The sequence below is a fragment of the Podarcis vaucheri genome (genome assembly GCF_965113315.1).
Source record: "Podarcis vaucheri genome assembly, chromosome: 1".
Lineage (NCBI taxonomy): Eukaryota > Metazoa > Chordata > Lepidosauria > Squamata > Lacertidae > Podarcis > Podarcis vaucheri.
In genome coordinates, this window is record NC_138759.1 from 124,745,425 (window position 1) to 124,772,995 (window position 27,571).

At 46.6% G+C, this 27,571-nt stretch overlaps 1 protein-coding gene and 1 long non-coding RNA gene across 2 annotated transcripts; one reads left to right on the forward strand and one right to left on the reverse strand.

Moving 5' to 3' along the window:
• CAVIN2 (caveolae associated protein 2) lies at positions 1-26,725 on the reverse strand. The gene is made up of 2 exons (XM_082200264.1): positions 25,922-26,725; positions 1-889 (listed from the first exon to the last, which is right to left on the reverse strand). Exons 1-2 carry the CDS (start codon positions 26,432-26,434, stop codon positions 98-100), a joined length of 1,305 nt encoding a protein of 434 aa, XP_082056390.1. The 5' UTR covers positions 26,435-26,725; the 3' UTR covers positions 1-97.
• Positions 6,504-12,227, forward strand: LOC309525319. Its single transcript, XR_014216141.1, has 3 exons — positions 6,504-8,153; positions 9,687-9,779; positions 11,698-12,227. It is a non-coding gene; the product is annotated as an uncharacterized lncRNA (long non-coding RNA).
• Positions 26,726-27,571: the final 846 nt, after the last annotated feature.

Below are 27,571 nucleotides of genomic sequence, written 5' to 3' on the forward strand. Positions count from 1 at the left end.
TTACTGTTGCCCCTTGTTTATTGTGTAACAGCCCTGCTTTACTGATGTAACTACAAAAAAAAAAGCATTTAGAAACATAAAAGGCGGCTCAGACGATTTATGCAGTTTGGTTGACGTGGAGGACAGCGGCCTGGCTTGATTCTTCGTCGGAGTGCTCCACCTCCCCGCTGGTCGGTTTGCTCCTTTCATCGTAGAGTTCCTGCCTGATTTCGAGCGAAGCCCTATAGTCATCTCCTTCTTCAACGATGGCGAGCTCGATGTTGTTGTTGACCACTGCATCTCCTTCACTCCCGTTTTCTCTTTCCAGGGAGTCAGCAAAGGCTTTCCCTTCCTCCGCCAGAGAACTGGGAGAGGCCAGGTCGGAGTGAATCTCGGTGAAGGATGTCTCCTCATCGTTTGCAGGGTGCTCACTGCCGGTAGCCTCTGCCGGCTTGTCTTCCGTTTCTGCGGAGGGATCTCCATCCTGAACTTTCTTCACGTTGAACGTGAGGGGAGAGACCTTGAAAGATGAGCTTTTTGACGAGGAGGACTTTTGGTGGTTAGGGGTGAGGGACTTCTTAATCTTCTCCCTCCTCTCATGAGAGACGATCTTGGTGCTAAACTTGTTCATCTTCTTCTCGATATTTTGGCGGGAAAACGCTTTCTTCAGGCTGTCCACCTTCTTGAGGCTGGACCTCTTGATTTTCTCAGCTCTCGTCTCCCCAATTTTCTCATCCATGCTATCGTCTGCCCCCTCGTCATCATGGGGTGCTTCATCCTCCGAGGAAAGCTCTACAGTGTGCAAGGTTTCCTCCAAAGTTTTGTTCTCATCAACAGGCTCTTCCTTCCCGTCAGTAATACTGGGAACAGGCTCTTTCACAAACACGCTGGCCGGGATTTCGTTTTCTTCCTGCAAAGAGTTGACATCGTGTTTATTCAGTGTTCACATGGCACAGACTTGATAAACAAGGCACGGCCCTCAACAACATCAATATTTTTCTTTCGAATAAGGCGGTAAAGGAAGTTTGTTTTTTCTGCTGTTGCTGCCACAGTATATTTAACCAGTAACAATCACTCCCCGTGGAATTGTTCGCTTACGTGCTGTACGAGTAATGGGCTTACGAGCTGTCAACTGCATTGTAGAAGAATTCATTTTGCTCCACGTTTAGGCCAGTGTAGATCTAACCTTGCCAATTTCTTAATGCAGTTGAGAGCAAGATGCAGGGACAATTCCTGTTTCCCCTTCACACGCCCCTCCCTGATGGCCTTAACAGCAAGATTAAAGATGGTTATGGCTAACTAGGGCTCCTGGTCACGTTTAACCCATAGTCTGAAATTGGCTCCAAACCACCGTTAAACAATTGGCAGCGGCGTATCTCCACTTGCCTCAGAAAAGCTAACCAGGAGATTGTTCTGAAAGTCCACTCCCCTTCCCGGGGGGCAGCACTGAGGGGAACCACGACCTCCCAGTGACCCAGCTGTGGGTGGAGGGATGCCACCTGCGTCATAGGGACCCCTGGCCTCGTCACCCCCCTGGCTGACCAATCGGGGTAGCCGGGGGGCATGGCCGCTAGCCAGTTAAACAGCGGCGCGGCCGGGGGGCAACCTCCTTTCGCCTCCTTGCTGGATTTCCCAGCCCACCGGCCCTCTTTTCATGCATTGCTTGACAGCGGCCTTGCTATGGACTAAGGTCAGCCACCATATTGTTGGGGCCAGGTTGGAATTTTTCCCACTTGGCAAACTGGCACTAGCCATTTGGTTTTCGCCTACCTTGTAAGCCCTGTTTATGGGAGGGGAGGTTGTTGCCTCTGCCTGCCCCTCCTCGTTAAGGGTATCTGGGGGGCATGGCTCCTGTCCAAAGCCTGGGCATGGGCTAGGGCCTTAGCACGACCCCATCAGGTACCCTGGGGGTGCCCCAATTTGATGCATATCATAAGGCTCCCCCTACCGGTGGTTTACCCTTATGAGACTCCTTGCAGACAGGCAGAAGTCAGGATATAGTCCAGTTTCACCCAATGCCTAAGCCAAACTGCTCACATCTGTAACCAATAAAGTTGAGGCCTATTTTATCCCATTAACCTCAACTTTACAGGCATAGGCAAACTCGGCCCTCCAGATGTTTTGGGACGACAACTCACATCATCCCTGACCACTGGTCCTGTTAGCTAGGGATGATGGGAGTTGTAGTCCCAAAACATCTGGAGGGCCAAGTTTGCCTATGCCTGACCTAAACATTCGTGTCCGTGTGTTTATTTATCTAAGGGAACTGCGGGGCCCAAAGCCTTGCCATGCAAGGCTCTTTACTCGTCATGAATCTGGGAGCTTCAAACATGCAAAGTATATGCTCTACCAATGCGCTGGTGCACACAAGACACTCGCACATCCTCCACTCATTTTTACTCGCTGCAAAACCAAGCCACAACATGGAACAACAGCAATGTTTTTGTATGTGTCATGGGCCTTAGGGAAAACCAAGTGGGGAAGTGAAATTGGAACTGCCTCCAGTTACAAATCAGGCAGGCACCATCTCCTGTTGTCCTTTTGGCGCCTTTCAAAGACAGTCCTTCTCCGACATGCCTTTCAAGTGGAGATGTTTATCCCAGTTTGAGTATTGGACTCAAAACTGGTTTTCACGCAAGTTTAACCGCTATTGTCCTCTTTATTCTCAAATCGCTTTGGGGTGTTTTAAGGTAATCCATTAAAAAAATAGTTCAATGACAAAGAATTATCAGAATTGTAGGTGCTTGTCGGGATTTGTACATAGAATTATGAGAGTTTTTATTTTTATTTTTTTTAAATGCTCGGCCTGGAGCATTAACACTCCCCTGACAATAATATAAAGCAGGACTCATGAAGACGTATCCCAGGTTAATTGAGGAGAGTTATTTATGGCTGAGGAGAAAGACTATGTTGCATGCAGGGCATGAGATCTGGCCTTGGGGATATGCACATTCTTCTGTGAAATTTGCTTTAGTTGTTGCAATAACTGTCTTTCATAAAGGCGCTGGTTTAATGCCATCTGTGCCTTATGCCTCTTGTATCATTCCACCACCCACCCCCACTTTGTATATTAAATAAACCTTAAAAAATAAGGAGGGAAATATTCCATGGCCACCAGCTCTGTTGATACCAAACCCACCATTTTAACTATTTTATGCATCAGACGAAGGCATACTGAAAAGCAGGTCCATTGAACTTAACAGGCTCAACTGTTTCAAGTCTGCTGATTTCAAAAGGTACACTCTTAAATATGACAAAGTTGAACACAACCCTCAGTGCCCTAAACAATGAAAGTGGTCTTTAATTGCGCTCTACGCGGGGCTACCTTTGAAGGTGACCAGGAAACTACAACAAATCCAGAATGCGGCAGTTGACTGGTGACTGAGAGTGGCCGCCGAGACCATATAACAATGGTCCTGAAAGACCTACATTGGCTCCCAGTATGTTTCTGAGCACAATTCAAAGTGTTGGTGCAGATCATAAATGGCCTCGGCCCAGTATACCTGAAGGAGCATCTCCACCCCCATCATTCAGCCCGGACACAGAGGTCAAGCTCCGAGGGCCTTCTGGCAGTTCCCTCACTGTGAGAAGCGAAGTTACAGGGAACCAGACAGAGGGCCTTCTCGGTAGTGGCACCCGCCCTGTGGAACGCCTTCCCATCAGATATCAAGGAAATAAACAACTATCTGACTTTTAGAAAACATCTGAAGGCAGGCCTGTTTAGGGAAGTTTTTAATGTTTGATGCTTTATTGTATTTTTAATATTCTGTTGGAAGCCGCCCCGAGTGGCTGGGGTAACCAGATGGGTGGGGTATGTAATAAATTATTATTATCATTATTATTGCCAACAATGGTACCATGGCAAGGCATTATGAAATGCACAGAACACCTTTAAACAAATATTGGAAAGGATGTGATGGCTTGGGTGCCACAAAATGTCTATGATGGGTGTGATGAGTAATCAGTATGTAATGGCAGAGGATGGCTAAAGAAATACAAATCATCGCTCACCATACCTTCATCCATCCTAGACTTTGTTCAATATTTTCACAATAACCTCTTGTGTGATGTACTGATGGCATATGACATGGGTAGGCAAACTAAGGCCCGGGGGCCGGATCTGGCTCAATCGCCTTCTAAATCTGGCCCACGGACAATCCGGGAATCAGCATGTTTTTATAATGCTTTTATTTAAAATGAATTTCTGGGTTATTTCTGGGGCACAGGAATTCGTTCATTTCCCCTCCACCCAAAAAATATAGTCCGGCCCCTCACAAGGTCTGAGGGATAGTGGACCGGCCCCCTGCAGAAAAAGTTTGCTGACCCCTGGCATATGAGCTTGTTTTCCAAAAGCAGCATGAAAAATATATAGGTAAGCTTTGAATGACCCCCCCCCATTCATGGTATATCCATGGTTCTGAGATGGAGGGGGCTTTCAACCTGTTGTTCTTTTCAGGTGGGATTCAGTCACACACCCAACAAATTCAGGTCTGCAATAAGTCGATCGGGAGGTCTTGTGCCAACAAACCAACTCCCCCCCCCCCCAAAAGATTGGACTTTTTGTGATAAGAAATGCGAAGGGAAAACATACTGGAAAAGGTGAGGTTGTGCTTGCTTTGATGCAACATCATCTAAAACATCACCCCAGCTAGCAAACCAACATGAATACTCAATATAGGCATCGTTGTCTAATCTTTCTGCAAACGAATCAGGACGAACGCTCAACAAACAGGCTGCCTGGAAGCAGCCTGATTGGCTATTCAGTGAGTGGGTGGGAAGACTCATACTGGGGTATATGGTCTGAAAACCCGCCCACCTACTGAAGCTAAGAAGGGTTGGACATGGATGGTGCCTGGATGGGGGACTGCCTGGGAACCACACTGCTTGGGGTTTCCTGACAGAAGAATGGCAATAAAATAATTAACTAACCAAAATACAGCTGTCTGGCAGTTTCGTCAAACCAAAAGCAGCATCCACCAGAAATGGGTTGCATTCAGCATGTACATGGAACAAGATTCTTCTGCAACTAAATGTTCTAACTTCTGGGTTTCTTAATCCTGTTGGTGTTGTTGACAAAGAGAAGTGTGCTTTTGCAGTGATGCTTGCACATGTGTGCTTAAAAACAACAACGCTCGTATTTATAGTGACTTAAAAAAAATTACTCAAAGGAAAAAAAGGAAAGGAAAGAAAGAGGTGCTGTTTAAGTAGGTATTTATGACTGATTGCCTTATTACCTGGGACTTAAATCAGTTTTACTTTAAATTGGCTCCCAAGACGAATATAGAACCTACAGCGGCTGCAAATTATTTCTTGCCTTAATATAGCATTCACATGGGGGGGGGGCGGAGTTGGAAATGAGAGAAAGCTGAAGTCTGGTGCATTTGGGGGCATTATATAGAAGGGATGCTGTGAGGTACTTAAAGGGCTTTTAGTACGAGCCCATGGCTTTGCGTAACATTAGGGTTGCCATAAGTCCAGAATTTCCTGGATATACCCAGAATACTGCAGTTTGCAGTCAGAAGAAGTGTCCGGGAGGAAATCGCCCCTGCTGGAAAAAAATATCAGGGAAAATCCGGACATATGGCAAGCCGTGCCGGCAGTGTCGTTTTTGCCGATTTTGCTTAAAAATAGCTCCAAACTCCCCCCCCACAAAGTTCAACAATTTTGCAGGGGAAATTGTGTCTGGATTTTCACTTTTTGAAATACAGTGGTACCTCGGGTTAAGAACTTAATTTGTTCTGGAGGTCCGTTCTTAACCTGAAACTGTTCTTAACCTGAGGTACCACTTTAGTTAAGGGGGCCTCCCGCTACCAGAGCATGATTTCTGTTCTCATCCTGAAGCAAAGTTCTTAACCCGAGGTACTATTTCTGGGTTAGCGGAGTCTGTAACCTGAAACGACTGTAACCTGAAGCATCTGTAACCTGAGGTACCACTGTATGGCAACCCTACATAACGTTTGACTATTATTTATTTACTTATTGCATTTATATCCCCTCTCCCAAGGCAGCAGACATGGTGTCCCCCTCTTCCTCATTTAATCACAAGAACAACAAGGCTAAGCTGAGAGGCAGTTTCTTGCCCAAGGTTTACACAGTGCGCTTCATATCTGAGCGGGGATTCAAACCCTGGTCTTCCAGGTCCTCGTCTGACTTGCTAACCACCACACTGGCTCTCATATGCTGCTAATCGTATGCATAAATGACTTGGGGAAATGAAGAGGTCAGGTAGGGCACTCGTCCTTCCTATAAGCAAATTAATAAAATCAAACTTTTAAAAAGGTGGAAGGGCAGGAGTGCCAGGATCTAGCACAAAGGACCACCTCCTAACAGCCTCCCATACAAGATCTGGTTTTGTGTGTGTGTGTGTGTTTTTCACTGAATGCTGATGTGCTGTATGTTTTAGTAATAATAATAATAATAATAATAATAATAATAATAATAATAATAATAATAATTTATTATTTATACCCCGTCCATCTGGCTGGGCTTCCCCAGCCACTCTGGGCGGCTGGAGTTTATTAAGGAGTTTATTAAGATGGGCACATTTTCTTTCTTTCTTTCTTTCTTTCTTTCTTTCTTTCTTTCTTTCTTTCTTTCTTTCTCAATCATTTTTAGCTGCCCGAATCCTACAATGCCAGCCATCACTCCCCGAGGACCTACTGAGCTTTGGATGATGCGATGAAGCATTTTTTGAGAAGAAAGGAGATTGAAATAAACCGCCCCCGGGCTCTGCTGTTGGGCCTCCCAGTAGGATATGTGCAAACAGGATGCTAGAAGAGATGGACTCCCCTCCAGTCTGATCCGGCAGAGCTCTTCGTATGCTCATACAGCTCCTCCAAAGTGCTTTAAATCAGATACACTTTCTTTTTTTTTGGGGGGGGGGTGTCAAGGGACAATCTGGTCCATGATTCCTTTCATAATGATAATTGGTCCGCCTACAGGGAATAACTAAAAGTATAAATGAAAGGCTGCACTGATTTTACCATACCATGTCTATTTTAGTGTCGATAATGATGAACCCCATGGATATAGAAATAAATACTGTACTATGGCCTTTTAAACTCTCTCTCTGTCTTTGTGTGTGTGTGTTATTTTTCTCGTTGGTTACTATGCTATGTATTTTTGTGTTTTTATATTGCAAACCGCCCTGTGATCCCTGAGTGAAGGGCAGTCTAGAAATCTAATAAGTAAATAAAATAGAAATAAATAACTATGGGATATACAGCCCCTGACTCAGAAGCCTAGTCCCATCAGCAGAAGCCCTGTGGAAGGACTTCTGTTTGTGCACAGGGCTCCCCCTTCTTCTTCCCCTGTGCCCCCCACAACTGGCTCACAGTCAGCGGTCAGGAGTGTGGGTGACTTGTAGAAATCAGCTGGTTGTTTGCCACACCTCAACCTCTATGATATATCAGCAGAACATGGAGAACCCCAGCAGAGTCTTCAGAGATTTCCTTCTCCCATCAGACAACTTATTCTAGGGGAAAACTCCTCTCTTGCACAGTTCCAAGTAACAAAGTGCTTATTGTTTCCTGACACAAGACAAAGCTAAGTACTACGATCTAGTAGGGCTGGGAGATACATCCATATTTCGTCCAAAACCGGGTTGAAGACCATATCGTGATATCGGATATTGGCTAAGAGACAAATGATACACTCAGGTGTCCCAAGAGTGGACTCACAAAGTGAATACACACAAAGACATCCCCACCTCCCCGCTTGCAGAAAAGCAGCACACGAAGGAGAATACTAAGCTAGAGTCGTTTTAATGTTGGTCAACAGTTAGCCCTGGTAGAACTTAGCAGGGAGGAGAATAGGGACAGAACTGGGATGAGTCTTCTCTGACTATCATTAGTTCTGACTCTGCATACTGTTTTTCTCTCTCTGCTTTCTGCCTTTCAAGTCCCAACGGTCAACGGCCACTACTGAACGACGCTGTAGATGGAAACCGATACCAATCCGAGAGGAAATAAAACCCTACAGTTAGAAGTCATAATAGCAGCCATTCTTCACAGCTCTGGAACGGAATGCGGTGGGTAACATTCACAGCCAAGAAACTTCAGGAAAAGCAAATATTTCAGAAGGAATCTCCTCCAAACAAAGAAGAGGTTATGGAGGACCAAGCAAAGTCCTTCCTTCAGAAATGTGCGCTTATAAAAACATCACAGCTCCGCAGGGTATGTCCCAGAAGCTTGAAATGAACTGGGCAGCAAATTGGCACAGGGTTGGGGCTTGGAAAAATCTAACCGTTTTGACATTTCTGAAGTTCTCTCCCCACTGCAAAAATAAAAATAAAAAAATTCTGTTGCCATTTGCAATATCTGCATTTTTCTGTTTGCCTGTGTCAGGGTTATATACTTAGTTTATCATTTTGAACGAGATGTTCACGAGATAAATTTGCCTCCACACTGAGAAGGGTGGCGGTGCAGCTGAAATCCTGCAATTGTTTCAACTCTGTTCCCAGCAAGAAACAGATTGCAAAACGTGGCAGATATAATGTAGCTTTTGAACCCGTCGGCTGTTGGTGAAAAGAAAGTGCAACCCCTTCTTCAGAACGGTTTCCCGGAGGAAAGGTTATTGGCAAAGTTGCCTCAGGGTTGAGATTCTGAATGCCATGTGCAGATGCCATCTTGCACTCAAGTAATCGCTTAGAAAACACACCCAAAAGCCCCTCGCTAACCTCACGGAAAACACCAGATCAACATTTCAAATTTTTAAAAAGATACACTGTTAAGGTCTTGGTGTTTGTTTCACAATGTTCAAGGGAGCCATTGTGTTCTGAAATAGAGAGAGCCATCATGTTCTACAGAGCCTGGGAGTTTCCCATCATCTGTTTCATTAAATGACATATTGGGAAACAAGGTTGTTGTGCTCATTGTGCTTTTAGAAGAGAAAATAATACAAAAAGTGGTTTTAGGTTACTTTAGACCCAGTGAGCCATACAACGGAATGGTAAAATAGGTAAAGGGACCCCTGACCATTAGGTCCAGTCGTGGCCGACTCTGGAGTTGCGGCGCTCATCTCGCTTTATTGGCCGAGGGAGCCGGCATACAGCTTCCGGGTCATGTGGCCAGCATGACTAAGCCGCTTCTGGTGAACCAGAGCAGCACACGGAAACGCCGTTTACCTTCCCGCCAGAGCAGTACCTATTTATCTACTTGTACTGGCATGCTTTCGAACTGCTAGGTTGGCATAAGCTGGGACCGAGCAATGGGAGCTCACCCCGTCGCGGGGATTCGAACTGCCGACCTTCTGATCGGCAAGTCCTAGGCTCTGTGGTTTAACCCACAGCGCCACCCGCATATAAACGTAAATGCATACATACTTAAGGCACTTGCAGATCATGGCTTCCAACCATCTAATTTAGGGGCGGTGGAGTCTTTTAGTTGTTGCTCTTATTAAGCAAATTGGAGTCACAAACCCTTGCAAGCCTACTGTGGATAATTTAGCAAACGGCCCGTGCGTCCTGATCTGCCCATCCCCAACTGAAAATATATGGACAATGAACTTTAGACCAGTTTAGCTGCAGAGTGATTTGAATTTACAGTGGACCGGCCCCCTGCTGAAAAAGTTTGCTGACCCCTGTGCTAAGCCATACTCAGAATAAACCCATTGAAATAAGCAGAGTTGATTACCAGAAGCCCATAGATTTCAAGCAGTCTCATTTGAGTATGACTCATTCAGAAGCAACACCCTGTCATTCCTTGTAGAGAATGCAAACAAGCAGGGGTTGGATCCATTACTAGCATGCACTTTAAAGGGGAAAGCTGCAGGTGAGACGCCCAAAGCGAGACTGTACCCAGGTATGTATACCTAAACACTGAGGGGTATTGTTAAAATCGGCCTCAGAAGTTGCACTGAGTCAACCCCTAAGAAAGCATTTTGCATCATTCTTTTCAGGTTCGTTCCTCATCTGGGCATGTTTCTTGATGGGTAGCCAAATAAACCTTTTTTGGGAGGAGCATTTTGGATACCTAGCAAGCTGAAAGGCTGCAGCTTATTGTCCTTCGTGGGAACCTGTGGAATCAAGGCAACGAAACAGTTTCTTCTGTTGGCACATTGCCTTGAGGCCTTAGTCTGGGTTATGGCTAACTCCAATTTGTTTCTGAATCACAAATTCTCTCTCCTTACATGGGCAAAACTCTCTCTGACTTATGCTTGGCAGAGGACCAAGCAGAGCCTTTGACATCTAACAAGAGAGTTTTTTTCAAATAAATAAAATTTCGCACAGTGTGGTCAAATCATCTTGACGACACAGAATGGCTTGATCTTGTTGCAAAGTGATGTCGGCTCATTGGTAATTGGTCTCTTTCTTCGTTTACAAATGCTACATACTGAATAAAAGGGGCCCACCATTAATATCCCGATAGCTTGCAGGCAGGGGATGCAATCCTGTATCCCTCCAAAAGGCAGTTATATTCCAACTCCAGTGGCGTAGCGTGGGGGGTGCAGGGGGGCGCGGCCGCACCGGGTGCAACATCTGCGGGGGGGGGGCCGCTCGCACTCGCAGCTCTCTGCCCCTAGGGCAGAGGGGGCGCAAATTACTTGCCTTGCCCCGGGTGCTGACAACCCATGCTACGCCACTGTCCAACTCCCACCAGGTCCAGCCAACATGGCCAATAGGCAGGTTTGATGGGAGCTGCAGTCTGGCAGCATCTGCAGGGACACAAGGTATGCTAAAAATTAGTCAGCAATAAGCTGTAAAAGATAAAAGCTCATTATGTGCAATGAGCACTTGGCACAGTCATCTCACATGATAAGACAGTGGTACCTTGGTTCTCAAACGCTTTGGTACTCAAACACCTTGGTTCCCAAACACCGGAAACCCAGAAGTAACTGTTCTGGTTTTCGAACTTTTTTGGAGGCCAAACATCCAATCTGGCTGTCGGCTATTTGTTTCCAAGGCACCTACACCAATAAGAAGCTGAGCCTTGGTTTTCAAACATTTTGGAAGTCAAATGGACTTCCGGAACGGATTAAGTTCGGCGCTTTTGTTTTTGCTATTTATTTTGCATTTTTGTTTTGCAGGCTGTTTCGGGGGTTTTTTTTTGTTTTTTTTTTGCAACTGTGTGTAACCCAGTTCAGCTACTGATTGATTGATTGTGTGACTGCAGAAATGGATAAAAGCCCCCCAGCCAAACAATGACTATCATCAGTGCAGGTAAGGAAAAATAATAATTTTTATCATCTACAATACTGTCTTATTTATTTCATAGTACAGTACACTGATTATTGCTTTCATTTTATGGATCAGTGGACTCGTTAGATAGTAAAATTCATTTTGAATTGCTGTTTTAGGGGTTGTTTTTAAAGGTCTGGAATGGATTAATCCATTTTGCATTACTGTTCTATGGGAAAGCGCACCTTGGTTTTGGAACGCTTTGGTTTTGGAACGAACGTCCGGAACAGATTAAGTTTGAGAACCAAGGTACCACTATACTGCCTCATAAGCACTTGGGAGGCAACTGTTCCACCTCTTCCACTGAAAAAATCTGCATGTCACTGTAAACCATGGTTAGTGGTTGACTGTGACCACCTAGCTGAGCACTCTTGCTCCTCTCTATTGCTATGCAGAGTTAACAAACCGTGATCCCTCCAAACAAACCACATTCAAGAACAATCAGTGGCTACAGATTGTGGTTTCTGGGAAATGAAATAAACCACAATCCTTGGTTTGGACCTAATGCTAAACCCGGGACTGTGGCTTGCTTCTCTCTCCAGGGCTAGCAGGAAGAAGCGCAAAGCGGGAGTGATCAACCCATGCACAGTACGCTATTGGTTTATGGCTGACTGTGATGTGCAAATGGGAGCCCTGGACGTGGAAAAGCCAAATGTTTCAGTGAGAAGGTGAGCTCATCATTCCAAGGCAGCAGAGATCTGTGACAGGACTGTGATAGCATGTCTGAATTGGTTTACGGTGGCATAAACTCTAATGGTCTCATAAGCTGCTTCATCAGTTTCTTTAAGACACCATTAAAATTTTCTGCGTCTTTGGCCTCCTGGCCCCACTTCCTCTTGATTTTTGAGCTGGCAGGTTTCTGAGCTGGGAGTCTCTTGGTATTCAAGCAGCACGAAAGGCAACCGAACAATGACATTTCTTGGTATTTTTCTCCTCTTCTGGCTCCTTCCATTTTAAGATCAAATATTTACTAACTGGAGTGGCACTGAATACCAAATTCAGTGACCCCTAAGCTCTCATTTAATGAGATTTTCCTGGTCCCCACATGCTATTAAACTGCACATTGTTGTTACTGTGTTTTGCTTTTTTATTTTAATAAAAAAGACCTGAATTTCTCCGTTTTCAGTGGCAACACGAGCTTGCTCATCTGCTGTGGTGCACGATTGGCTGAATGACGTTTATTCTGAACCAAAGCGGGGCGGGGGTGGGGAATCATGCAGGTCATGTGGTTCCAACAAAGCAGAAAGGAACAATGCCAAAGCTTAATAAGGCTTTGCAAACAGTCATTTCTGTGTTTTGTTAGGTATTCTGTGCCGTTTGCAATTTGTAACAACTCCTGCAGCCACATTAGGAAGAAAGGGAAGCCAAGCTTGGGACGGGACGGTATATCTAAAGGAGAGGGAAACAAGAGGCGTGCAAAGGTACAAAAGTTTTTCTTTTAATAAAGAAAAAAACAATGTATCAAGAGCTCTGCTGGATCAGGAAAGGGTCCAATCCAGTCCAGCATCCTGTTCTCACAGTGGCCAACCAGATGCCTGGAGGAAGTTTGCAACATAGCTGTCAACTTTTCCCTTTTCTTGTGAGGAATCCTAATCAGAATAAGGGAATTTCCCTTAAAGGGAATTTCCTGTATACCTGAAGGAGCGTCTCCACCCCCATCATTCAGCCCGGACACTGAGGTCCAGCGCCGAGGGCCTTCTGGCGGTTCCCTCATTGCAAGAGGTGAGGCTACAGGGAACCAGACAGAGGGCCTTCTCGGTAGTGGCGCCTGCCCTGTGGAACGCCCTCCCATCAGATGTCAAAACGATAAACAACTACCTGACATTCAGAAGACATCTTAAGGCAGCCCTGTTCAGGGAAGTTTTTAATATGTAACGCTGTACTGTTTTTAACACTTGATTGGGAGCCGCCCAGAGTGGCTGGGGAAACTCAGCCAGATGGGTGGGGTATAAATAATAAATTATTGTTATTATTGTTATTATTATTATTTAAAAAAGGGAAACGTTGACGGCTATGGTTTACAAGTGGGATCTGAGGGCAACGGCACTTTTGCTCCCCAACGGTGATTCCCAGAAACTGGAAAGTGACATGCTCACAAACCTAAACCATATGCATTTATTTTCACTTCCATTTTGGGTAAGGGGTAGGAACGGTTTTTCTGAGGAACACAAAGTATCAGATTTAATCAGCACTCTTTTTCTAGGAAAAGAGGTGCCAGAACTCACCACGAACACCTCACGCGTTCTTTTAGAATGGCAATGGCGCCCAGAAACTGAGTTCCGGCAAGTTCCGGCTAAAAGAAAGCCATGGATTTAATCTGTCTGGGTGCTATTGTTGTTTTTTGGTAATCCGAAGGCTAATGCAGAAACCTCAAACTCTACAGGTTCTTACTGTAGAGAAACCAGAGGTCAAGATTGTTTTGGGAGATTTTCGCTCGTTTCCGGGAGATTTTTAAAAGCTCGTTGTTCACTAGCGAATGAAACCGCACACATTAACGACGGGATTTTTTTTTTTTTAAAAAAAGCTTTTCATCCTGTGTGTACAACACTTTCCACTCGCCTCCTTTTTTAAACTAGGGAGTGGACAAAATAATAATAATTAATAGGTCTTTTCTTCATCAAGGTCATATAAGAGAGATCTCTGTGAAGGCTTTTGCCTGGAAAGTCCTAGAGTGGATGGGAGGGGGGGGGGAGAGACCTGAACATGGCGGCTATGTTTTATGATCCGTTCTAGGGTGTGGCGAAGTTGTTCCCTAGATGTGGACATTCTTGGCAGAGAAAGTTGTGCAGCCTGCAGGGCTGAACATCTCATAATTTTGCGAGTGCTTTGGGGCTGAAGTGAATGAGGAAAGCTTTATCTATGGGCCAGCCTCTTTGTGTGTACACATGTTCGCATTGCCCGTCTATCCCAGTATGCAGAAAATGCAAGCAGTGTGGCAGAAGAGTGGAAAGCTTTTTGAGCACGGCCACAGGGCAATTGGGACTCCCTGTTTGGCTAAGTGCTCCTTGTGTTCCAGCATCAGCTATAAAAATAGGCCTGAACGCGGCGGTAAGCAATGCATTCCAAAGATTCTTAAATCCTCTGTCTCAGGAGCTACAGAGGCACCCAGGGTCTGGGTTGCTGCCAAGAAGATGGGAGTGGTTGAGACATTCAGCCCTGGAGGCAATATGGCCATCCTGTTTTTTGTGTAAAAACAGGCCTAAGGGAGAACCATTTCCCATTTTCCAGAGGGAGCCAGCGTGGTGTAGTGGTTAAGAGCGGTAGACTCGTAATCTGGGGAACCGGGTTCGATTCCCTGCTCCTCCACATGCAGCTGCTGGGTGACCTTGGGCTAGTCACACTTCTTTGAAGTCTCTCAGCCCCACTCACCTCACAGAGTGCTTGTTGTGGGGGAGGAAGGGAAAGGAGAATGTTAGCCGCTTTGAGACTCCTTCGGGTAGTGATAAAGCGGGATATCAAATCCAAAACTCTTTCTTTCTCTCTCTCAGTGCGGAAAACTTTGGCTGGGACTTCCTAAGCTCCTAGTCCAGGGGTCAGCAAACTTTTTCAGTAGGGGGCCGGTCCACTGTCCCTCAGACCTTTTAGGGGGCCCGGACTATATTTTGAAAATAAAAATAAAACTGAACAAATTCCTGTGCCCCACAAATAACCCAGAGATGCATTTTAAAGAAAAGCACACATTCTACTCATGTAAAAACACGCTGATTCCTGGACCGTCTGCGGGCCGGATTTAGAGCACAATTGGGCCAGATCTGGCCCCCGGGCCTTAGTTTGCCTACCCATGCCCTAGTTCCTAGGTCTGCAGTTGCAGGTCTACGATTCATAATTTGAGAGGAGCTCAGAGGACATGATGACTTCCCAGGGCCTGACCATAGCCTCTTCGTGACGCCAAGAATTTTGTTCCCGGGTTTCCGATCAGGTCCAAAGTTCTCCTCACCACATGGCCAGGAAGATCTTAGGGATGGGGGGGAGGTGACAACCCCAAACAAACAAAAAAAAATCCCCCTGAATTAAGGCGCTCCCTTTTCCCCACCAAAACCAGTGGCGTGCAGTGAAATTTTTCATAGGGGAACAGTTAGGATCAGAGGCACCAGCTTGTGAAGGCAAAGAGGGGCGGGGAGACAAATGTGTATGAGCATTGTGCCTCCTTCCCTGAGCTGGGTAGAAGCTTCCTGGGCTTTGGGAAGGAGGCACCAGACTTTAATATTGTAATACTCTAATTTACTGGGAACATTTTGGGGACTAGCCTAGCTCTCCATGTTCACTGACTGCATGCCACTGACCAAAGTTGATCTCTATTGCCTGGATTCTTTTGAGACCAGTAAGGAACTCTGAGAATTGCCATTAAATGGGTTTCTAGAAAACACGGATATGAAAAGCCTGAGCAATTAAAAAAATAGCAACCAACCATATTATATCCCTGTATCTTTCTTCTTAAGAACCCTGTTATCTTGGCAGCACAGCACCTTGCCAACTCTTACAACACCAATACTATCTCCCTTCTTTTGCACTTCTTCAGCTTCTCTCGTGACCTTTTAAACCTAAAACCTACAACTCCCATCATCCCTCGCTAGCAAGGCCAATGGTCAGGGATGATGGGCACTGTAGTCCAAAAACAGCCGGAGACCCAAGTTTGGGAAACGCTGGTCTAGGGCATCCTTTCTCAACCTTGGGGCCTCAGAAGTTGTTGGACTACAACTCCCATCATCCCTCGATAGCAGGGCCAATGGTCAGGGATGATGGGAATTGTAGTCCAAAAATAGCCAGAGACCCAAGTTTGGGAAACACTGGTCTAGGGCATCCTTTCTCAACCTTGGGTACTCAAAAGTTGTTGGACTACAACTCCCATCCTCCCTAGCCAGCAGGGCCAAGGATGATGGGAGTTGTAGTCCAACAAGGTCTATCTTTGGTAAGTCTATGCAGAGCCTTTGATATGGCAGCAAGATAGAACACTTCAAAGTTTGCTCTCGGGGCAAAGCATTAAAAACTGGAAGGCAGAACCTGCTAGCGTGCCAGGGTCCTTTTCCTCCTCTGGTTTTATAATACTGAGAACTGCACAGCGAGCAGAACAATGAGCAGCAAGGTGGAGTCTTTTCCTCCCTGAGGGAAAGGACAGGAGGTTAGCGAGCTAGCGAGCAACCTGAGCCAAATGTTTTCCACCAGGCCTGCTTGATTTATTTAAAGTATTGTCATCTAACGGTGCAAGAGACGTTTAACACGAAAACATCGTCGCACACATACCCCTATATTAAACTTGGCAAAACCAAACAGCTTTCTTTCCCTTCTCAAAGCCGCATGGTTCCCCCCCTCCCATTTTTTAAAAGAACTGAGTGGAATGTCTTGTATAGTTGATTCAAATTTAGATTTTGTGCACTCCAGACCACTGCTAAAAAAGGGGATGGAATGCACACTGCTGATTCTATTTTTAAAAAAAGACAAAGAAAAAGAAAAAGTTTGGTTTTACAAGCAATTCTGCCCTTCAACTCCCTTGCCCCTTGAGCTCCTCTTCTGAACGGATCGGATTGGTCCTCAAAAGTTTACGACTGGCCCTCTATCCAGAGTTAACAGTGTTGATACTTGAAAACAAGTCCAACTTTTAACCAGTAAATGGCCAGACTGCATTATACAAGAATTCTTAGCAGATTATTTTTTTTTTCTAGCAGAGGAGGGGTGCAGAGTTGCCTGGGGGCGTAGCTGCTGAAAGCCCTCCCACTGATTTAGAGCTCGTGCTTGAAGACTAGATCAGTGCTTCCCAACCTTGGGTCTCCAGCTGTTCTTGGACTACAACTCCCATCATCCCTAGCTAGAAGGACCAATGGTCAGGGATGGTGGGAGCTGTAGTCCAAAAACAGCTGGAGACTCAAGTTTGGGAAACACTGGACTAGATGACAACTAGTGTGAAGAGAACAAAAATGTACAGCCTTGCAAATAAGTCCGGTAGTTACTAGCCTGACTTGCATGCGATACATTATACATGTGACGCACCAACTTCCTGCGAGACATGAAGAACCAACCCTTTTCCATTTTACAAATGCTTTGCTGCTTAGTTGCCTGGCAAATTGTGCTTGCTTCTCATCGGCAACACGGCAACCGTATTTTTCGCTCCATAAAACACACTTTTCCCCTCTTAAAATCTAAGGGGAAATGTCTGTGCGTCTTATGGAGCGAATGTATGGTCGGCTTTCCCCACTGCCAGCCCCACAAGCTGCAGGGAGCAGCGGAAAGCTTCAGCGAGGCGCCTTTCCTGGAAGCCTGCAAAAGAGAGGCGCTGCGCAAAGAGGGAGAACTGCGCAGAGCCCCTTCAGTGTGGCGCATGTCCTGGCTTCTGCCTTAGCCTCTTCTGGGCAGGGGAAGCCTTCATCCCGCTGCCCTGAAGAGGTTTGGCGCGGTTATCCCAGAAGCCAGAACAGCCACACAGTATCCCAGAAGCCAGATCCCTCTTGCTGTTCTGGCTTCTGGGATTCATTTTCTTCTTCTTCTTGTTTTCACCCCCCCAAAAAAAAAAACTAGGTGCATCTTATCGTCTGGTGCGTCCTATAGAGCGAAAAATACGGTACCTGGAATCAGAGCAGAGGAGTGGGTAAAGAGTTGCAGATGCTCAAGCTCTGGATTTCCTGCATCATAGAACCGTAGAGTTGGAAGGGACCACAAGAATCATCTGGCTCAACCCCTCTCAATGCAGGAATCTTTTGCACAATGTGTGACTTGAACACACAATACACAAGAGTCTCATGCTCTACCGACACGCAGCTCTGGGCTGGACTTCAACTCCCATCAGCCCCTGCCTGCAGGGCCAATGATTAGGGAGGATGGGAGTTGGAGTCCAAAATCTGGAGAACCACAGGTTCGGCATTTCTGGCTGATCCTGCCTTCCACAATTGTTATATACAGTGGTACCTCGGGTTAAGTACTTAATTCGTTCCGGAGGTCCGTTCTTAACCTGAAACTGTTCTTAACCTGAAGCACCACTTTAGCTAATGGGGCCTCCTGCTGCCGCTGCACCGCCGGAGCACGATTTCTGTTCTCATCCTGAAGCAAAGTTCTTAACCTGAAGCACTATTTCTGGGTTAGTGGAGTCTGTAACCTGAAGCGTATGTAACCTGAAGTGTATGTAACTTGAGGTACCACTGTATTGGATATATTGGAGTGGTAATCAAACGCACCATGGCAACTGTCCTAAACTCACCGTGGGAAGAATGAGATAAAAATGTAACCAGTAAGTCAAGATATTCTCTGTGTACACAACACTTTCAAGAATTAGCAAGAATAGCCCATACGCAAAAACAACCCCAAAACACCCAGCATCAATGTATGCCCTGACATATTTTCACTTCCGCAAATCCCACATGCAATAAAGCAAAAATGGATCACTCAAGGAAGGTACTGGTTTGCCATGCTCTGAGCAAACTATTTTGGTATACAGTGGTACCTCGGGTTAAGTACTTAATTCGTTCCGGAGGTCCGTTCTTAACCTGAAGCTGTTCTTAACCTGAAGCACCACTTTAGCAAATGGGGCCTCCTGCTGCTGCTGCGCTGCCGGAACACAATTTCTGTTCTCATCCTGAAGCAAAGTTCTTAACCCAAGGTACTATTTCTGGGTTAGTGGAGTGTGTAACCTGAAGCATATGTAACCTGAAGCGTATGTAACCCGAGGTACCACTGTATTCTCAACAAACTGCGATTGCTGGAAAACGATACACAGAAGCCTGCAAAGATACTTGTTTCTGCCACTATTCTAATCTGCAACATACGTACCCCATGTGATTGCATTCTAGCAAAAGCGGAGATGAATAGGGTTTGTGTGTGAGCAATGATGTAGAAAATGGAACATCATCCGCTAAGCAGGGGGAAGGCGTACACAATACAAACATTTCTTTCAATGCTCATCCTTTTGATAGCTTTGGGCTGATTGGTAGCCTGCCTGTCTGCAGTTCTGGCAGGGAGGCAGGAGGAGAGAGCAAATCTTATAATAGATTCCTGATAAAATATTGATATACATGGGAAAACAAACTGAATTTGAAAACCTTGCTTAATTCATTTTTTTTATTACACTGCCTGGAACATGAAGCTGTGTTTTCACTCTCACTAACTACTACAGGATACTTTTTTAGAGAGAGAGAGAGAAACAAACAAATACAAACACAAACCCCGTAAGAATCAAATCTCGGCTTTTTCATAAGCTTACTAGGTGCCTTAAGGAAAGGCATTTTCTCTCTATCTGAGCAGAATCTACCCCCATTCCCAGTCTGTAAAATGGAGATGATAACACTGACTTTATGGGGTTGTTGTAAGGATCACAGAGATGATACAGTGGTACGTTGGCACTCAAACGCCTTGGCACTCAAACAACTTGGAACCCAAACACTGCAAACCTGGAAGTAAGTGTTCCGGTTTGCGAACTTTTTTCGAAAGCGGAACATGCTCCATTTTGAGTGTTATGTTTCCGATTTGAGTGCCACCCTTCCGTTTTGAGTGTTACACTGAGGTCTTTTTTTTGCTATTTGTTTTGCTATTTGTTTTTGCGGCTCTTTTTGTTTTGTTTTTTTGTGACTGTGTTGTGTTGAACCCAGTTCAGCTACTGATTGATTGATTGTGTGGCTGCAGTACATTGTTTATTGCTTTCATTTTATGGACCAATGGTCTCGTTAGACAGTAAAATTCATGTTAAATTGCTGTTTTAGGGGTAGCTTTTAAAAGCCTGGAACGGATCAATACATTTTGCATTAATTTCTATGGGAAAGCGTGCCTTGGTTTTGGAACACTTTGGTTTTGGAACGGACTTCGGGAACAGATTAAGTTTGAGAACCAAGGTACCACTTTATATGGGAAGTGTTTCTAGTACTCCATAAAGGTTATGATCATAGCGTCTCTCCATCGTTTCTGGTATGGTCACCTCCAAAGGGAGGGTTCATAGGATGCCTGCCATATTGAAAGATGGGTTGAAAAGGGATCCATGTGGGCTAGCCTTGCTCCTGCGAAAATGTGTGCCATGGCCCTATGGAAATTATTCCCAGTCATCTGCACCTTTGGCAGCAGTGGAAAACTAGATCTACAGGTATACCGATGTAGAGATCTTCCACCCAAAGGAAGAACCTAACTGAGCAAGATTTCTGCCTCCTTCCTTTCTTGTAACTTGAAGCCATTTCAAGAGAAATTCACAGACTTCTTCAGCATTCCAGAAACAACAGCACGAGACTATCGCTAAACGGGCAGAAACAGACACGCTGGCCAAGTGTTACAAAACACCAAGGTAGAAATGTCACTTGCCGAAAGCAAATCTCAGTCATTGTCCACAATGTAATGTTTAAGAGATCACAGCTGTCTCTGCCGAGGGGACCTCGAGACAAAGGCTGCCTCTTAAATCACACTAGAAAAAGCTGAGGCAATTGTCGTGACTGCAGAAATCACACCGTCCTCCTCGACTCCTTCAAAGACAAAGGCCTGAAAACGGCTGAGCTGTTTCTGGGGTTTGCAGTTCACCAACCTGTCTCGAAAGCAGTTACTTATTTATTTCAAAGTAGACAATGATCAATCCAGTAACCACCTACCTCTAGCGGCCAAGCTAATGCTTGACTGGCACCCGGTCAGCGGCTCACACCCAATTTATGTAGGTTTAAATGCCGCAACACAAGTAAGAAGAATTAAATGGTCTATGAAACAGGCCCCAAAATACGCAGAATTCTTCCAGAGGAATATCTCCGAACCCCTTAGTGTTTCAGTGGAGGAGTTGTCTGAACCAAATAGGATATTGGAATGGTTCTCCCACCTCTCTGTAGATTTAACTAGCTTTACTTATTTAGGCAAGATGGCTGCCTTGAACTTTGGACATGGGAGTGGCATGTAGAAGTTCTCCCCATGTCTTAAAAATGCAGTACTGGGTGTAATCTTAAATATGGTCAACTAACAGCCCAAACTTTTGCATATTTGCTGGGAAACATGTCCCGCCGGGCTTGGTGGGAGAAACTCCCTCAACATTTTCCACAGGGCTGCAACCTTCCTGTGGTATTTTCTTGCTGATAAGAAAATGTCAAGATTCCTGGGCACATTTCTCTGAGGCACGGGGGGCAGGTTTCTCATTGCAATCTCTCTGGCAGTGTGCCTGGGGTGTTCTTTCTGGGTGGTGGAAAAAAGAAAGCGAGAACGTCGCCTGCTTCCTCGAGGGTCCAACACAGCCCATTGAGTTAGCTGGAGCAAACTCACTTACACAGCTCTGAAGCATGGCTCAGTATTTGTTCCCGTAATTTATTCTTGACATCGTGCATAGATCTCTCTAAATACGGGCTTCTTCCCCCCACCCCTTTAATAGCTTGTTAACTCGTTACATAATTCATTACTTGCTTTAAGCTCTTTGCAATGTTCAAAACAGGTTTTTTTGTCACATTTCCTGCCTAGGAAAACACTAATCTGCAATTTGGGTGGGGTTGACATTTTTTTTTTTTACTCTGGACTTTGACCATCTCCTGCTGATTTTAGAAAAGAAACACCCCATACATTATTATCTCTGACAAGACAGGCAGCTGACGGTGCTGTACATTTGTGTACGAAAGACTAGTCTTGTCTATCTGCTCGCCTGTGTGGGAGTCACAGATGTGTGCTCCTTCCTACACTGCAGAAACCTCTCAGCAGCCCTGGAAAAAATTATGTGGCTTCTCCTCTCTACACGAGGGGTGTGCTAGGGTGGTGAAGAGCCAAAATGTGCCGGTGTAATGTGGCAATTGGGAAGCGGGTGGCGCTGTGGTCTAAACCACTGAGCCTCCTGGGCTTGCCGTTCGGATGATGGTCGGCGGTTCGAATCCCCATGACGGGGTGAGCTCCCGTTGCTCGGTCCCAACTCCTGCCAACCTAGCAGTTTGAAAGCACATCAAAGTGCAAGTAGATAAATAGGTACCACTTTGGTGGGAAGGTAAATGGCATTTCCATGCGCTGCTCAGAAGCGGCTTAGTCATGCTGGCCACATGACTCGGAATCTGTACGCCGGCTCCCTCGGCCAATAAAGCGAAATGAGCGCAGCAACCCCAGAGTTGTCCACGACTGGACCTAACGTCAGGGGTCTTTTACCTTTAATGTAGCAATTAGGGCATGAGGAAGCTTTGGCCCTCCAGGTGTTGTTGAACTACAACTCCCACCAGCCCTAAAACAGCACAGACAGTGGCCTTGGATGATGGGAGTTGTAGTTCAGGAGCATCTGAATCTCACTGAGCAACCTGGTTCACATGTCAAACTGAACACAAGGACAAGCTGTCTGTACAAGAGTGCGCACCTGTTGCATTACTTCTCTCAACCACGGTGTGCACAAAACTGGCACCCTTTGAATGCCACGTGTGAATAATTGCACAAGTGCACAGCTCTACTGTTTGCATACACAAGCTGCACACTCGTTGAAGCACCCTTACCTCTTTGCCTAGCCTACTTTACAGGGTCGTTGTTGTGAGGGTAAACAGAATGGAAAATATGCATGCGTGCACACACATGCTATCTTGCATTCCTGGAGGTCAGGCAGCATATAGACCCTGAGATCATCTTCTGAGGCCCTTCTTCGTGTTTCTCCTCCTCGAGAGGTCCGGAGGGTGGCAACGCGAGAACGGGGCCTTCTCTGCAGTGGCTCCCTGTCTGTGGAATGCTCTCCCCAGGGAGGTTCTCCTGGTGCCTTCATTATACACCTTTAGGCGCCAGGCAAAAACATTCCTCTATCCAAGCTAGCTCCACAGGAGCAGGCTACAGCGGGGGTGGGAGACATTTCTCAGCCTGAGAGTGGCATTGGAAGGCGGGCAGCATATGCCAGAACTGGGCGTGGCCAGAGGGAAAAGTGGGTGGAGCAATGAAAGGAAATTTCACTTTTGTAGAGTAGACAAGTTTCTACACCTGCCCACTGGATCTCTCTATCCCCTGTCCAGGCAAGCCAGAGGCACCATGCTAGTGGTGTAGCAATAAAACTAGCTAGCACATTTGCAAAGCTAAGCAGGGTCTGGTCTGGTTTCCAACTGGATGGGAGAATATGTGTTGAGATTCCTGCATTGCATGGGGTTTGACTAGATGACCCTCAGCGCTCCCTTTAATTCTATGATTCTGTGATTATCACAGTTCAAGGACATTCCACCCAGGCAGAAACATTCAAGGGGGTTTTGGAGCCTGGGAGACAGACAGAGAAGCTTAAGAGGGCTTCCACATTTGGACCAGAGGCCTGAGATGTCCCACTCCTGTTCTACAACAACAACCAAAAGTAAGTGCTGTCGAAGACGAGGATGCTTTAGCACAAGGAGAAGGTCAGATCTTGGGAGGAGAGCACTTGGTATACTTTGCAGGCCCACAAATCAAAACGTTACTGGATTGTCTATATTGCAGCATAATATATTTAGCAACATCAAATTGGAGGCAGATGTCCAGGAAACCTGAGCTCAAATTTTGTACACAATGAAGAACGGGGCTTTATCAACAAGCACCGATGGCTGCAGAGCGACGGGAAAAGCTTAGGCTGGCTCGATGCATAAACCCGTGGGGAAGGAAGGAGTGGGGTGGAGAAGCCAGAAGAATTTGCTCAGGGTAGCAAAGTCCATTAACTACTTTTTAACAGCCAGGAGCTAGGTGTGACTGTTTTTTAAGCAGGTAAGTATACACATGCATACCGTGTTCTCTCTCTTTTTAATATTTTAATATTTAATATTTAAATATTTTTTTAATATTAAAAAAATAAGGTGCCCTGTACTGCTATCTTGATAAAAGTGCTGGGAGTACCAGAACAAAATGACCCCCGTGGGCAGCGAAAAGAAGAAGGTGCGATGCTCTGTACAGGTGAGCACTGTCACAAAAAAAGCCTTGCTGCAAAACAGGTGAGGGTGAGGCTTGAACTCATGGCTCTCTGAATGTTGTTGGGCTACAACATCCATCAATCCTGACCAGCGTGGCCAATGGCAAAGCAGGGGGGGGGGCGGACCGGGAACATCCGCGAACCACAGGTTCTCCAAGTAACAACACCATGGATAACTGCTTGTAAGTTCGACACAAACTTCTGATCTTATTTCTCTGGAGGGTGGAGCGGTCCGATACTTCGATATCTGCTGACCACTGGCAGAACTACGCAGACAGAAAAAGCATACAAACCAAAGTGGTGGTTGTTGCTGGGTTTTTTTAAAAACTAACCATATAGCAGATGCCGTGCCAGTTTTTGAAAGAGAGGTTCATCTACTTTTAAAACACATTTATCACTGAACTCAAGCAAAGATGCATTTGCGGCTGCAGTCCTGTGCATAATTCACTTGGGAGTAAGACCCAGTGGGATTTAGTTTTGTGTAAACATGCACAGGAGCAGACTCTAGGACCGTTTTGCTGGCTTAGCTGCATATCGGAGCTGACAATCATTTGCTGCAAAGGAACTAGGTAGGATTCAGTGGGAGGCGTGTTCCATCGGCAGCACCAATCACAGGACCAGCAGCTAACGGATCATTTTTTCCAGACTACATAAATAAGACCTGTGTTTGCTCAGTGGAATTTGGGAACACAGATCTGATGATTCATACCAATTTCAGTTTTGTGAGTATGGCATGCAGCAGGCATGATGTTTAAGCACTGAAAACTGGCAAGGCCGAGTTTCAGCCTTGGCTTACCATGGCCTAAGGATCCTGTTTTCATGTCTAGACTCAAACCTGGAACCTGTGAGGCAACCATCCGGACTGTGCCTCTGAGCATGTGCTGATAGTAACCGCAGCACACATCTGGTAGGATTCCTGCTGCAATGGGTTTCCCAGCAAGACTTGACCAAGGGCAAATATTTTCTTTTTGCCAGATCTTGGCGTGTGTGAGCAACGGGGAGTGGATGAGAGAGTAGGAAAAGCACAATGATAAATGAATACAGTCTGTATGGCAGGAAAAGGACTGCTTGGATGACTAGTTTATATTCCACATTTCCTTCAGAGAAATCAGGGCGTCGCAGGTTAGGTTAAGTTTTTGTAAACCTCTATGAGGTTTTCTACAACCAAGAGGCATATGAATTTTAGGAAATAGGTTAATGAAGTGTTTCCCAAACTTGGGACTCTAGTAGTTTTTTAACTACAATTCCCATCACCCCCAACCACTGGTCCCACAAGCTAGGGATGATGAGAATTGTAGTCCAAAAACCAGCTAAGTTAAGGGATAGTGGTTGGCCTAGGCTTGCCCAGCACCCTTGATGACCCAGTGAAAACTGGAACGTGGGTTTTGCCCAGGATAGAAAGGCACTCTAACCATTGCACCACCCTGCCTCGGAGGTCTCTGGCAATTGCTGAACAGTGGCTAGCTGAACATTTCTCTGGGACGAGCCTGTCCCTGCGGCCCCAATCTCCCCTCGTCTCACCCCCACCCACAGGAGCCAACGCTGAGGACTGAGGTCCCTTTGTCCCCCCCCATAAAGTATTTGCGGCTGTTGAAACTCCTCCCCCCCCAATTGATGGGCATTGCCATTCAAATGGTGTCCATGTGCCACGTCTTGAAATCAATTATTTGGGGTGGGGCTTACCTGCCCCCCCCAGTGCCAGATTACCAAATAGAGTAGGCACCAGTTTATGGGGATTTTTAGGGGCCCCACGACAACAGATCAAAATAATATTGATTTGATCCCGAAGGAAAAGTGCAATCAAGCTTTCTTAGTTTTAGGAGATTATTTGCAAGCCCCCCAACCCCGCCCCCCAGAGAGTTTGACTGCTTAGGGGGTGCTGCCAATATTTTATTCGAGTTGGCACCCCTGTCCCCAGTACCCCCGGCCCTTTCTCTCCAGATCCCCCACCCCCGACCTACCTGGAAGATGAGGACCTTGAAGTGGTTCCTGCGCAGCAGTTGCGCGTGGTTGTGCTCCAGCCGCTTCACCTGCGCGCACTGGCGGTCCATGCGCTCCCGCACCTCGCGCGTGTTGGCGCTGACCTTGCGCGACTTCTCCAGCAGCTTGGCCACCGTGTTGCTGGTGGACGTGTGCTGCTTGCACAGCTTGCTCAGGTCGCTTTGGATGCCCTTGACCGAGCCCTCCAGGTCCACCTGACGCTGCTCCATCTTCTGCTGCTTCTCCTGCACCGAGTCCAGCATGTTGACCAGCTTGTCCAAAAGTGTCAGCACCGTGATGGCGTTCACTTGAGAGCTGTCGCGGACCGCCTCGCCCGGAGCTCCCGGAGCCCCCGTCGCCGTCGGCCCCGGCTGCAAACTGGGGCTACGGCTGCCCGACGACGGCGCCGGACTAGGGCTGCCGCGATCCAGAGGCCCGTCGGGGCTGGACGGCGAAACGTACGCGCTGCTCTTCTCCACTTGCATCGCGTCCATCGCGGGAGGCTGCCCGGACGGCCGCGATCAGCCACTTCTGGGTGCTTGGCTGGGTGGGTGGGTGGGTGGGGGGTGCCCTTCTGCTTGGGTGCTGCTGCTGCTGGTAGGGCGACTGCAAGAGCAAGGTCCGCCCCGGGAGCGAGCGCCTTCCCCAAACCTCCCCGCCGTCCGCGGGACGCAAAACTTTCGCTCCTCCCCGACGCAGGAGGAAGCCCGGTTCTTGCACGGATCAGGCCTCCTGTAGCTTTAACTCCGCTCCTCTGCCTCTCTCTCTCTCGCCCCCCTTCTTCCAGCCCCTCCTCGCCCTCTTACTTTATGAGAGGAATGCCATATTTCCCCCATGACTTCATTGGCAAAGGCGGGGAAAAAAACAAAACAAAACAGGCCCTGGACGGCCATTGGTGCAAAGCCTGTAAACTTTTCAAACAGCCTGCGGATGCAGCGCCAGGGACTCTCCCTCTCCCCCCTCCCTCCCAATGTTCCTTTCCTGTGTTGGGTTTCTTCCCCCCCCCCTTTTTCCTTTTCTCCCCACCCTAAAAGAAAATGACTTTAATGGAAAGAATTGTTTGCGTTTGTCCTGAAAGCAAGGAAAGGGAAGGGGGAGAGAGAAGCTGTTGAGAACATCTTATTTATATTCTGCAAAGGGTTTTATCCTGTTCTCCTAAGTTAGCACCTCTGTCCTTTTGCGTTCATGCCTCTGATGCAAAAGAACTCCTTCCCCACCCCACTACAAGTGGGGAGGTGCCCATGGTGGGCCCCCAGCTTGCTGGTGGGTTTCACAGAGGCATCTGGGCACGATGAGAACAGTGTGCCAAACCTGCTAGGCCTTCTGTCTGAGCTGGCTTTTAGGCTTTTATAACTCTGGAGCAGCAGTTCTCAAACTTTTCTGGGTTGATTGTATGAACCCATTCTGAGTGCCCCTTAGTAAAGGTAAAGGGACCCCTGACCATTAGGTCCAGTCGTGACCGATTCTGTGGCTGCGGCACTCATCTCGCTTTACTGGCCGAGGGAGCTGGCGTTTGCCCGCAGATAGTTTTTCCAGGTCATGTGGCCAGCATGACTAAGTCGCTTCTGGTGAACCAGAGCAGCGCACAGAAATGTCGTTTACCTTCCCGCCAGAGCGGTACCTATTTATCT

Coding starts and splice junctions, on each gene's coding strand:
- CAVIN2 (XM_082200264.1), bottom strand. CDS start 26,434: ATGGACGCGATGCAAGTGGAGAAGAGCAGCGCGTACGTTTCGCCGTCC. Junction 890..25,921: donor TCAAGGTCCTCATCTTCCAG/GTAGGTCGGGGG, acceptor AACTCTTTGCAG/GAAGAAAACGAAATCCCGGC.